The 13,706-nt window shown below is 46.3% G+C and overlaps 1 protein-coding gene across 2 annotated transcripts in view; it reads right to left on the bottom strand.

The window, feature by feature from the left end:
- ATG2B (autophagy related 2B) overlaps positions 1-13,706 on the bottom strand; it is a 109,134-nt gene that overhangs the window by 27,907 nt on the left and 67,521 nt on the right. For both annotated transcript variants that reach the window (XM_083165953.1, XM_083165954.1), the window contains exons 26-27: positions 11,893-11,985; positions 11,677-11,747 (exon numbers count right to left, since the gene is read on the bottom strand). In XM_083165953.1, the coding sequence (XP_083022079.1) occupies positions 11,677-11,747; positions 11,893-11,985 (164 nt within the window). The remainder of the gene's footprint in view (positions 1-11,676; positions 11,748-11,892; positions 11,986-13,706) is intronic.

Genomic DNA, 13,706 nt, shown 5'->3' with positions numbered 1-13,706 from the left:
CAGATTACAGACACTCATAGCCGTATACACATCTTGTGATATTGCTGGTCTGATTTTTTTCTCTGAGACCCCCTATTCTTGTCTTCGGACATAACATGGGACGTAAAAGGAGAAAGCAAGCGAAGGAGAAACCATGGAGATGTAGATCATGGAGATATAGAGGAAGGAAGATGCACTGGAGAAGGAGACAGTGCAGGAAAAGAGAGCAGTCAGTAAGAATGGTGAGAAGAAATGCATTTGTGGCATGTGTAAGAAGAGGTTGGCGGAGAATTGCGAGACTTATGAAAAAGAAAAGAGATCAGTTCATAAACTCATGTCGCAGATTTCCAAGATTTTGGCATGTGAGACACAGGAGAAACAGGGTCATTACTGAAGATCCAGGTGAAGGATGCAGCCATTGGGCAGGCCAAATAAACTTGCCAAACAGAGAGAAAACCGAAAAAAAATCAAGCAAAGCAACCCCCCAAACACACTGGGAACGATTTGCTGGTTTTCTTACAAAGAAAAAACAACGATTTCTAACAGCAATTGGCAGAAGACAACCAGACATCCCACCGGCTCAGCAAACTGCAGAAAAAAGCGCCACTGCCCCCTTAACCGTGGAAACATTTACTTTTCACTTGCTACTGGGAGAGGGAAGTTATGGCAAAGTAATGCTCGCGACAGAGGCCATTCATAAGGAAAGAGTGGCAGTTAAGATCTTAAAAAAGAGAGCCCTTATTGAAAAATCAAAGGAGAGAGCATTACTAGAACAAGAAGACATTTTTGCAGAGTGTCGTGTTCTTCAGTTGGCACATGAGAGTCCATTTCTGACCCATGGATTTGCAGCCTTCCACACACAGAGTTATCTGTACTATATCATGGAATTGGCTGGTGGAGGGGACTTGTTTCATTATGCCAAAGCAAAGTCACCGTTGATGCCAACCACAATAACATTCATTGCAGCAGAACTGGTCTGTGGCCTTCAGTTCTTACATTCCAGGGGCATAATACATAGAGACCTAAAATTGGGCAACATTTTGCTGACCACAGATGGCCATATAAAGATCACAGACTTTGGCATTGCCATATTTAATGCATATGGAGAAACCAAAGCCACAGTAACTATTGGGACACCTGGCTACATGGCTCCAGAAATGATAAAATGCCAGTCATACAGCGCAGGGGTAGACTGGTTCGCATTTGGTGTCATGTTATATATCCTCACCGTACAGTACTACCCTTTTCCTGGAAAGGAAAAAAAAGTGATTACCAGTAGGGTCCTTAATCAAGAACCATCGTATTCAGGGCTTACTGATCTCGTAACAAAAGACATTCTATCTCAACTCCTGTGCAAAGACCAGACCCTTCGGCTCGGGGTACAAGGAAATGTGCGTGAACACCCCTTCTTCTCTACTGTTGAATGGGAAAGCATAGAGACTGGAAAAGCAGCATCTCCAGTAGTCCAAACGCACAATCCCTTCAATGATCTAGATCAAGTTCCTTTGCCCTGCAGTGAAGCTGACAAAAAGCCAATTTTTTGCATGCACCACCGCATGTTTGATGACGTTCAATTTGTGTGCCCTAAATGGGGTGAAACGTACCATAATGCGCCAATGGAACCAGATACTATACCACCACCTGACTTCGACCTGCACAAAAAACAATAAAAAAAAAAATCTTGTACAGGTGCCCATGCACCTTACAATTATTGTATACGATATCGCATTTTATTGCATCTCAGTTTTGCAATACTGCAAAACCAAGATGCTATAAAATGCGATATTGTATACAATATCCATGATCTTTACTCTGGTATGAACTCCACTGTAAACTGGGGATTAGGGCTACTGGCGATACCCCACAAAAAAAACGACACCAGGCAGCCACCTCACGGGTGTGTTGGAAGAGCTGCTAAGCATTTTTAAGATGTTGACGGTGACATTCACCTCATAAATAACTTAATAAATTGAAGAATTTAGCCCAGGCAATGCTAGGTAATTTTTCATAAAAAAATAAGCTGATTACAGGCCAATAGGCACGCTGCGGGGCTGTCTAATTAGCCCCAATAACGCACGCTTTAAGTCACCTACAATCTATATCTGTTCTCATTAAGTTCCTTATAGCTCAGCTGTATTGTGTACTAAGAATTGTGCTTTAATTGTGTTATGTCTAGTTCTGTGTACCCTGTACTGTTGTAATGTGTTCTATATGTACAGTGCTGTTTGGTGCAATCACCATGTGGCGCCGCTGAATGGCTGCCTGGGTGCTACACAGCTCAGTAATTATATGTTCCCCATGTCTGTGTCCCTCATTAGAGTACATCTAGTATATATATCAGTACTGTTACTGGCTGTGCAATCACCATGTGGCGCCGCTGAATGGCTGCCTGGGTGCTGCACAGCTCAGTAATTATATGTTCCCCATGTCTGTGTCCCTCATTAGAGTACATCTAGTACACATATATAGCTGTACTGTTACTGGCTACCTAGCTAGCTGTGCAATCACCATGTGGTGCCGCTAAATGGCTGCCTGGGTACTACACAGCTTGGTAAATATGTTCCCCATGCCCCTGTCCCTTATTAGAATGCATCTAGTACATATCTGTATGTGTGATGTATATCTGTACTGGCATTGTTACTTGTTCCTTGTACTGATAACCCTTTATATTACAGTATGTGCACGGTTATTTTTAACTAGGTGATTCTATGGGCTACGTAGAATGGCAGTGGTTCGGTGACAGAGAGTGTGACTACCCTACGGGCGCTGTTCACACCGTCGTAAGGGGCTCTGCCCCCTTAACCTGATACAGCCTTTATTGCTTGAAATATGGTTTGGCCGTGTGGGGAAATGGTGCGGGTGCGGGAGTGGTGGGTGTGTACAGGTGGTTGTGGCGGTGCTGCGTGATTAGGGGTATAGGTGCAGGTGTATGGGTATAAGTGGAGGTAAAGCTGATACAATATTACATGGTGTAAGGGCAGGACTATGGGTATATGTGGGGTATATATATGGTAGGTATAAGGGGTATATAGGCAGCGATTGGGTATATATGTGGCAGGTATATGGGTATGGAATAGGGGGTATATATGTGGCAGGTATATTGGTATAAAGGGGTATATGTGGCAGGTATAAGGGGTATATTGGCAGGGATATGGGTATATAAGGGGTGTGTGTGTGTGTGTATGTATGTGTGTATATATATATATATATATATATATATAATGGATATAGCAGGGAGCAGCACACCAGCGGTTTCTCTTTAAGAAGTAACTTTTATTGCAACGTTTCAATGCATATGTGGCATCGTCGTCTTTTAGCCTGACGACGATAGCGCATAGGCATTGAAACGTTGCAATAAAAGTTACTTCTTAAAGAGAAACCGCTGGTGTGCTGCTCTCTGCTATATCCATTGTATGTCCTCTATTGAGCGGGTACCCGGCGTGGGAATCATTACAGTGGCTGTGCCGGACCTTCTGCATTTCTGTATATATATATATATATATATATTCTCACCAGTGCAGAGAGCGGCATGGTAGCAGGCTCTGCCTTCCTTTTACTGCCCAATGCTGGAGGATAGGTCACTGGCCTTATCTGACCACAGGTGGCACCACCCACAGGACAGTCTGAAGACGGGGCTGAGGAGCGTGGTGTGCAGGGGGCTGCGATGTAGTAAGCGTGGCAGGTGAGTGGCGGACTCTTCAGGCCCTCAGCATGGGCGTCTCTGGCACCCAGTACATATGTACTATCAGCATTGCAGGGCTAGGCATTAGCGGCAAAAGGAGAGTGGCCATGCAAGGGGGGTGAGAGGGGGTGTTGGTGGTGTAATGAACCACACCAAAAATCACATTATGCCACACAGTATGAGTTAAAATTCAGTGACAGAGTGGGACGTAGGGACAGGGAGTGACAGCAGGGACTTAGTGACAGGGAGTGTGGCAGCAGGGAGAGAAAGAGTGACAGCAGGGACAGAGTGACAGCAGGGACAGGGAGATGGACAGCAGGGACTCTGTGACAGGGAGTGTGACAGCAGGGACATACAGGTGGGAGAGAAGGCAGCAGGGAATGATTAACTTACCTGAGACTGTGATCGGTATCGTGGAGGAGGAGGCTGGGTTTGGCGGCGGTGTGGAGGAGGCTGTGGTTAGTGGCAGCTAGTGGGCAGAGGAGGCTGTGATCGGCAGTGCAGATGAGGCTGTGATCTGCGACAATGTGGAGGAGTAGGAGGCTGTGGTTAGCGATGGCGGTGCATAGGAGGCTGTGGTAGGCAGCTGAGGCTGAGATCTGTGGCAGTGAGGAGGAGAATGAGGCTGTGGTTGGCGGAGGAAGCTGTGGCTGGGACAGAGCTAGTGAAAGCAGGGGCACACAGAACCTGACATGAACACAGTAACCCTGACACACTGACACACTAATGTTGACACACAGCCAGATACTAACACACTAGTGTTGACACACGGACAGATGTGGACACAGTGATGCCTACACACAGACAGATCGTGAAACATGGACACTCACACAGTAACCCTGAAATGTTGACAGACTGATGCCGACATACAGACAGATGCTAACACATGGACACAATTATGCTGACACATGGTCAGAAGCTGACACGCTGATGCCAACACACAGGAGCTGACACAGCCACACGACACTGACACACTAACCCCAAACACTCTGACACACTAATGCTGACACACAGACAAATCCTAACATATCGACACACCAATGATGACACACAGACAGATGCAGACATACTGATGCCGACACACAGACATATGCAGATACATGGACACTGACACATGGATGCCGACACACATACATATGCTAACACACTAACACAATGATGCCGACACACAGACAGATGCTGACGCTGGCATTGATACATACTATTTGGCTTCATTGCACAGGATGGCACAGCTTCCTGTTGTGTAAAAACATGGTGGGTACTGTAGGAAGAGAGTGGGGGGGCAGACACAGGCATCTGGGAGGGGGGAGAATTGAGGGGGTCGCAGGCCACATCTGACATGTGCAGCCCACCAGATACAGCACCGTCGGGAGGGTGAGGAGCGGCGGCCAGGACTGTTAGTAGGCAGGAAGACGAAGGGTGGCGGAGGGGGGGAGGATGACATGGAGGAAGCGCTGATGATGGCGGATGACCTCCATGTGAAGCATCCAGAGCCGCCGGGTGGGTGAGGCGGGGGGGGAGGGGGCACGGAGGAAGCGATCACGGAGGAAGCGCTCACGGTGGGGGAAGTGGCAGAGCGCATGGATCCGCTGGGTTAAGAAGGAGCGTCTGCCGGGTTAGGTATGTGAGAGTGGGGAGGAAGTGGGAGGCTCGCGGAGACAGCACAGTTTGGGGCAGGCGGGCGGGTAGACAGGCGGGCAGATCATGTGAAGTGTCAGGAGCTGCCGGGTGAGTGGGGAGCGTTGCCGGGTGTGTGAGAGCAGGGAGATATGTGTGGCGCCTTCTCTAATGCTGTATTACTGTCAGTCACTGCTGTGATGCCCCGCTGGTCTCTCTGTGTGTGTGTGTGTGTCAATCACACAGGTGATTGACAGATCTGGCTAAATATATAAGAGATGTCTGTAAAGCGCCTTGAGTCCTGTTGGAGAAAGTGCGCTATATAAATAAAACTTACTCACTATTAAAGTCATTAATAATTAAAGAGAACATTTGTACTTAAAACCGCCACTAGGCCTGGGCAGATTTCTTGAGTTGGACACACTGAAAGCCACACGGTGACCTTACCAAATAATTCCTGCTTCTGCCTCCTTTGCCTGTGGTAGGTAGATGTACCCAGAAACGCGCTGGGCGCCCTCCAACTATACAGAAGTACAAACACGCGGGAAAACAGTCTCGTCTGGATCCAACATTACTTCATTTATACTTTACTGACAGATAATTCATTCTGATGGGTTGATTGCAATCGGTTACCCAACAAGACCCTCACTGCCACTAAAAACTGTCATACACAATGATTTAATAGTGGACCGGTCACTCCAAAAATATAACTGCTTTGCCATCTATAAACAAGAAACACTTACCCAGCCAGAATGCAAAGTGCCAATCAAATGGTGTGCAAGCACTGGAGCCGCAAGTCGGCTGAGGTAAAAGCAATTCAGGGGTAGATGTATGAAGCGGTGATAAGGGAGGGGAAGTGAGCCATAGGAGAAGTGGCCCATGGCAACCAATCAGCTGCTCTGTATAATGTTTTATTATGCAAAAGATAGATGTAACTTCAGTGCTGATTGGTTGCCATGGGCCACTTTTCCTCTGGCTCACCTCTCCCTTATCACTGCTTCATACATCTACCCCTCAGTGACATCAGTAGTGGTGACATCACTTAGCAGTGGTGTAACGATAATGTATGTGTGGTAGACACTGCACATGGGTGCCAGAGACAGAGAGACCCCTCTGCCACCCACCCTGCTGCTACTGCCTGGCACACAAACAGTATAAAAACACAGCGCAGAAAACAAAGTTGAACTTTGCAATATGCAGGATCTGCCCAGCTCGAAGGCTTCGCCCGCTCCTATCCCCATACTTGCCTACTTTTGAAAAGCAAAATGAGGGAGATTTTAGATGATCGCAAAATGCACTGAGAGCAGCGTCGCGCATCATTATATACATACATATATAGAGATCAGTGGACCGGCACTCTGTTTCTGCTGTCGGGGTCAATATGCTTGCCTGGGTGCCTGCTTCAGTGTACATGTGTTCAGGTGCGCCAATGTAGATTGCTGTAGAAAGCGTCACTCCAGGGCTTGTGATCAAGTTAACATTTATTGGGTCAACGCCGTTTCGGGCCTCCTGATGACGGGCTGAGGCCCGAAACTGCATTGACACAATAAATTTCCCCTTGATCACAAGCTCTGAAGTGACGCTTTCTACAGCAATCTACATATATATACATACATACATACAGTATATATATATATATAGATATAGATATATAGAGAGAGAGAGAGAGAGAGAGGAAATTATAAAGTCGGAGTATGGAACAAACCAGAGGACTTAGTTCTGCGCGCGCCAAAGGCTCTGCAAAAGGGGGTGTGGCCACGGGAAAAGGGGCGTGTCTTTATGTGAAGTGTACCACACCACATACCACTTATACACCACACTAGTCGGACTCCTTATACTATCTAGTACTAGTGCCCTTACACATTGTACCACACAGTATGAGACAAAATTCAAGGACAAAGGGACAGGGAGAGTGACATCAGAGAGACAGTGGGAACACAGAGAGAGTGACAGCAGGGACACAGACAGCCACATATGTACTGTATATTGGGCATCATGGTATGTGGCATATGCTCATTATACATATGCCACACACCGTGATGCTCCATTATACATATATGCCACACACCGTGATGGCCATTATACATATGCCACACACCAATGCCCATTATAAATATGCCGCACACCATGATGCTCATTATACATATGCCGCACACCGTGATGCCCATTATAAATATGCCACACACCGTAATGGCCATTATACATATGCCACACACCGTGATGCCCATTATACATACGCCACACACCGTGATGCCCATTATAAATATGCCGCACACCGTGATGCTCATTATATATATGCCGCATACTGTGATGCCCAATATACATATACCACACACCGTGATGGCCATTATACATATGCCACACACAGTGATGGCCATTATACATATGCCCCACACCGTGATGCCCATTATACATATGCCACACACAGAGATTCCCATTATACATATGCCACACACAGAGATTCCCATTATACATATGCCACACACCGTGATGCCCATTATACATATGCCCCACACCCTGATGCCCATTATACATATGCCACACACCGTGATGGCCATTATACATATGCCCCACACCGTGATGCCCATTATACATATGCCACACACAGAGATTCCCATTATACATATGCCACACACAGAGATTCCCATTATACATATGCCACACACCGTGATGCCCATTATACATATGCCCCACACCCTGATGCCCATTATACATATGCCACACACCGTGATGGCCATTATACAAATGCCACAGACCGTGAATCCCATTATACATATGTCACACACCCTGATGCCCATTATACATATGCCACACACCGTGATGGCCATTATACATATGCCACACACCGTGATGCCCATTATACATATGTCACACACCCTGATGCCCATTATACATATGTCACACACTGTGATGCCCATTATACATATGTCACACACCCTGATGCCCATTATATATATGTCACACACCAATGCCCATTATACATATGCCACACACCGTGATGGCCATTATACATATGCCAAACACTGTGATGCCCATTATAAATATGCCACACACCGTGATGCTCCATTATACATATGCCACACACCGTGATGCCCATTACACATATGTCCCACACCGTGATGGCCATTATTCATATGCCAAACACTGTGATGCCCATTACACGTATGCCGCACACCATGATGCCCATTATACATATGCAGAACACCGTGATGCCCATTATATATATATATGCCACAGACCGTGATGCCCATTATACATATGCCACACACCTTGATGCCCATTATACATATGCCACACACCGTGATGCTCTATTTTACATATGCCACACACCGTGATACCCATTATACATATGCCACACACCGTGATACCCATTATACATATGCCACACCATGATGCCCATTATATATATATGCCACACACCGTGATGGCCGTTATGCATATATGCCGCACACCGTGATGCCCATTCTAAATATGCCGCACACCGTGATGCTCATTATACATATGCCACACACCGTGATGCCCATTATAAATATGCCGCACACCGTGATGCCCATTATACATATGCCACACACCGTGATGCCCATTATACATATGCCACAGACCGTGAAGCCCATTATACATATGTCACACACCCTGCTGCCCATTATACATATGCCACACACCCTGCTGCCCATTATACATATGCCACACACCGTGATGCCCATTATACATATGTCACACACCCTGATGCCCATTTTACATATGCCGCACACCGTGATGCCCATTATACATATGCCACACACCGTGATGCCCATTATACATATGCCACACACCGTGATGCCCATTATACACATGCCACACACCGTGATGCTTATTAAACATACCAAAATAGACGGCTCCGGTAGTCAACCACATGTTCTTGCCAACAGCTGCCCTACTGATTTGAGAAGTTTAGCGATATAGTGGCTTAGACCGTGCCCGCCCAAAAAGCAGAAATGACAGAATGACTATAGTAAGCTATCCCATGTTCATTATTATTTCACATAACAGTAGTCATGGGAACATGACAAACAGGTGACAAGCTGTATGAAAGCTTGTCAGTGGCACACACTGCAACCTACATACACTTACACCGCATATATATATATATATATATATATATACACATATACATACACACACGTATACATATATATATATATATATATATATATATATACACATATATATATATATATATATATATATATATATATATATATATACACACACACACTTATACATAATATATATATATATATATATATATATATATATATATATCTTTTAAGTGCCCCTTGTAGGAAGGCAGGCAGCTAGAAAATTAATGGGGCATGACGACAGGAGTAGTGGAGCATGTCTTGGGACGGGAGCCAGTCAGGGACCAGTGGTGGGGGTAGAGGTGATCGATAAGAAGCAGGCTTAGTGAGTGGGGGAGAGGAATGCAGCTTACAGTCAGAAACAGTCAGTTAACTTTAAGCTTTTACTTACTGGCTGCTGCGGCTGCTGCTCCTTACACAGCTGAGACGAGTCTGACACTCTTGTGTGCTCCCGGCTCCCGCTGCCCGACTCACTGTCTGCCAATGCCTCAGTCCACTGCCGCTGCCAGTGCCGCTCCTGCACGCTCAGGCCAGCGCTACCCACACAGCCCCGCGGTGGCCTTCCTAATTACGTCACGGCGTCGCGCATTTAGGCCCGCCCCCACAATGACGCGTTCGCGCATGCGCATTACGTTTTTATTGGAAAGGGGACAAAAAAGCGGGAGAACCCCAGGGATTTGCGGGGGGCGGGAGAATGATTGGAAAAACGGGAGACTCCCGCTAAATGCGGGAGGGTAGGCAAGTATGTCCTATCCCCCCCCCCCCCCCGCTTCCACTATAGCCCCTGGACATCCATTGTCCCTAGAATCATTAACAGTACCCAGTCCTGATGTCGACATCAGATCTTCAGCATGGATGTCAGATCAACAATCGCAATGTGGACAGTGCATTTAGGGCCTAAATAAATAGTTACAACCCGTTTGGTTGCCATACCGACTGCCGACATACTGCATGTCAACATTCAAGGCAGAACTGGATTAACATAGCCTAGAACGGAAAAAGGAGGAGTGGGGGGGGGGTTCATACAGTATGACCTCACTCTGCAATATAACCTATTAGGGCACACAGCTTTGAGTCTGGAATATCTCTTACCTACATTAACACAGGGTCTCTGTGCGAGGAGAGGACACAGGCCGCCACTGTGATATGTGGGTGGATCCTCCACTTGTAGGAACCGGGAGAACAACGAAGGCGCAACCCAGTAAAATCATGGCACCGCTCCCTTCCTGCTCACTAAGGAGCCACTTCAGCGCTATTCCCCTATGTCCTGGGCCTTGTGCAGCTCTGTAACTACTAACTGCCCCCACCCCCAACGGTCACTGTCATGTGACCTGCTCCTGTCTGCTGCTGCTGCTGCTGCTGCGGAGATTTATCCTCCTGTGTAATAATGTACACCAGGCATGTCAGACTCAAAGTCCCAACTGGGCCGAATAATCAAGGTCTAGTCTTGTGTGGGCCGCTAGAAAAAAACAAAGCCATGGTCGCTACCACAAGCAAAAGCTGGAAATAAATAAATACCCATTGTCAGCACTGTACAGTCACGTCCTCTATATCATATTATATATCAGTGTCTATTTAGCCTTCAAATTCACATTCTGACACAGAGAATAAGGGGGGTATGCAATGTGCCACCGCTATTTGCGATGTGGGAAATAGCGGAGGCTCCCTATTCAATGCTGTCTTTAACGACAGCATTGATGCGGGATCACGGCAGAACGGGCCCGACTTTAGAAGCTGTCGGGACAGTTCTGCGGATCGACAATCCACAGCCGTTTTCGCGGCCACGCACCCTTTGCGCGGCAGGCGGGACATTGAATCCTGCCTGTCTTTATGCAGTTGATCATACCGCAAACGGGCCAGGATCACTGCAGTCGGCGGGGATCGACAGCCGTTATCCCAGATTGCATGCCCCCTAAGCCGAAAATCACATTTGACACAGGTAATGTGTAAACATTCTAACAGAGGGAATTTCAGCTGACACCTAACACACCATAAATTACAAGCGGTGTCAAACTCATGGCCCTCCAGCTGCTGTGGAAGTACATGTCCCAGCATGCCCTGCCACAGTTTTAGCAATCCATTATATAAAATCTGTGGCAGGGCATGCTGGGACGTGTACTTCCACAACAGCTGGAGGGCCATGAGTTTGACACCACAAAAGCAAGCTATGCCCACCAACCTTACACTGAGGGTCACTGAGTGTTACCTTTTTTTTGTTTTACTTTTCATAGAAAACATGGGTAAATTGTGTAAATTAACCTCCCAGTTTCCCATTCTTACCTCGGTTTAAATTAACAGACACGGCATTGCATTTGTCAGACAGATGCAGAGCAGCCTCATCCAAGATAATCCTGAACATGGTGATAAAGAGACAAATAATATGAATTAATGTACAGGAAAGTGCACAAACAGGAGTGCCACCTGCTGGCAACGCTAGCACACTGCATGAAACAAGAAATCTGCTATATGAAGCTGTTGTTTCAGAAGATGCATTACCGAAGGCTGGAGGAGGATTTGTCCAATGAAACACTGCTGGAAATACTGAAGGTCTCCACAGTCAGCAGAGCTCGGATTGGTAAGAAGAGAGGCCTGCAAATATAGGATACAGAATTGGTCTTAACAACTAACTCAATTCACCGAAAAATACATTAAGGGCGGTATTCAATCCCTGACACTGTTTCCGATGGGAAATAGCGGCGTCTGCCTATTAAATGCTATCTTTACGGGCAGTATTGAAGGCGGAATTCGACAAAACAGATCTGACAGTAAAAACCAGTCAGATCTGTTTTGTCGAAAACCAGGGGCAAACGCAGGATTTTCAGAGGGGGGTTTCCAGAGGGGCGGAGCAAAGCACAGAGATGGACACTTAGGTGACCCAGTATATGCCGGATCAGTTAAAGTATTATAGATAGACCAAATGTATATAAATAATAATAAAAAAAATAAAAAATATTGTATATATATATATATATATATATATATATACACACACACACACACACACACACACACACACACACACACACACACACACAAGCCACAATCCTAAGGCTCTGAAGATAGGCCTCTCAAAATCGCAACTTATACGTAGTGCCAGGATTATGAGTGATCCCGAATCAGTGGAGGAGGCGTTGGACAATGTGGTACAACGATTTACCATCAGGGGCTATGACAAAAAGATATTAGAACGACAGAAAATGGAGGTGTTGGGGATGCAGAGACAGATTCTATTGGAAAGTCAACCACGGTCCAATAGCAAAGTCATTCCTTGGACCAACAGGTATTCCACGTCAAGTCCAGTTATACCCAGAGCCACAAGGGCCCTCTGGCCGATTATCAGCACAGACAAAGGGCTTCCATGCTTTAAAGACAAGAGACCGATGACATGCTTCACAAGGAGCAAAAGCATCAAGGACATGGTTGTCCACACAGACATTACGGGCTTTGCTACCAGCAGCTCGCAGGCACAGGTTGGAGGAACATTCCTAACAAAGGCCCCAGGATGCTATAGGTGCATCCAGTGCACAACCTGCCAATTCATGAAGACGGGCTCCACGTTCTCCATACAATCAGCGCAGGGCTTGTTTAGAATTAACCAGGTATTCACTTGTACAACATCACATGTAGTGTATTTATTAACATGCCCATGCGAAAAGGGATACGTGGGCAAAAACATCAGGCCCTACAGGGAGCGGGCAGCGATGCATCGCTCCACCATCAAAGCGGCCCTGACTAACAAGATCAAAGGAAAGATATCTGAGCTGTTTTTCTTTAAGCACGTTCACTTCAAAGTCATATGTTTATCATTGTGTACGCAGGTCGCCTAGGCAACCCGGGTCGCGTGTTCCCGGTGGAAGAGCCGGAAGTGCAGCAAAAGCTGCTACCTGCTATACGCCGGCCACGGACGTGGGGGACGGGCTCCAGCCTCAGCCTTCTCATACCTTATAAAGGTAAGAGACTTATCACTTGTCACTTTGTTGTATTCCGCACCTTGAAAACGGGGGACATCCCCGAAACGTCGGATAACTTTGCACCAGTTTTATGATTATATAAAGAACGTTTTTTCACTACAAGTCTACGAGTGCCGCCATTGTTTTCCACATGCTATATATATATATATATACATATATATATATCATGTGGAAAACAATCAAGACATGATAAAAGGCTACCCGCCCGAAACGTCGATTTGCACCTCACCAGTGTCATCTCCTTTATTTGCATACTGCCACCGTGCAGTTTTGATAAGCTTAGAGTGACTTTGTTCTGTGTTTGCTATACATTTCACTTCTGGGATTGAAGTGCACCTA

The sequence above is a fragment of the Crinia signifera genome, chromosome 12 (genome assembly GCF_055691185.1).
Source record: "Crinia signifera chromosome 12, ASM5569118v1, whole genome shotgun sequence".
Taxonomy (NCBI): Eukaryota; Metazoa; Chordata; class Amphibia; order Anura; family Myobatrachidae; genus Crinia; species Crinia signifera.
This window is presented reverse-complemented; position numbering and strand designations above follow the sequence as displayed.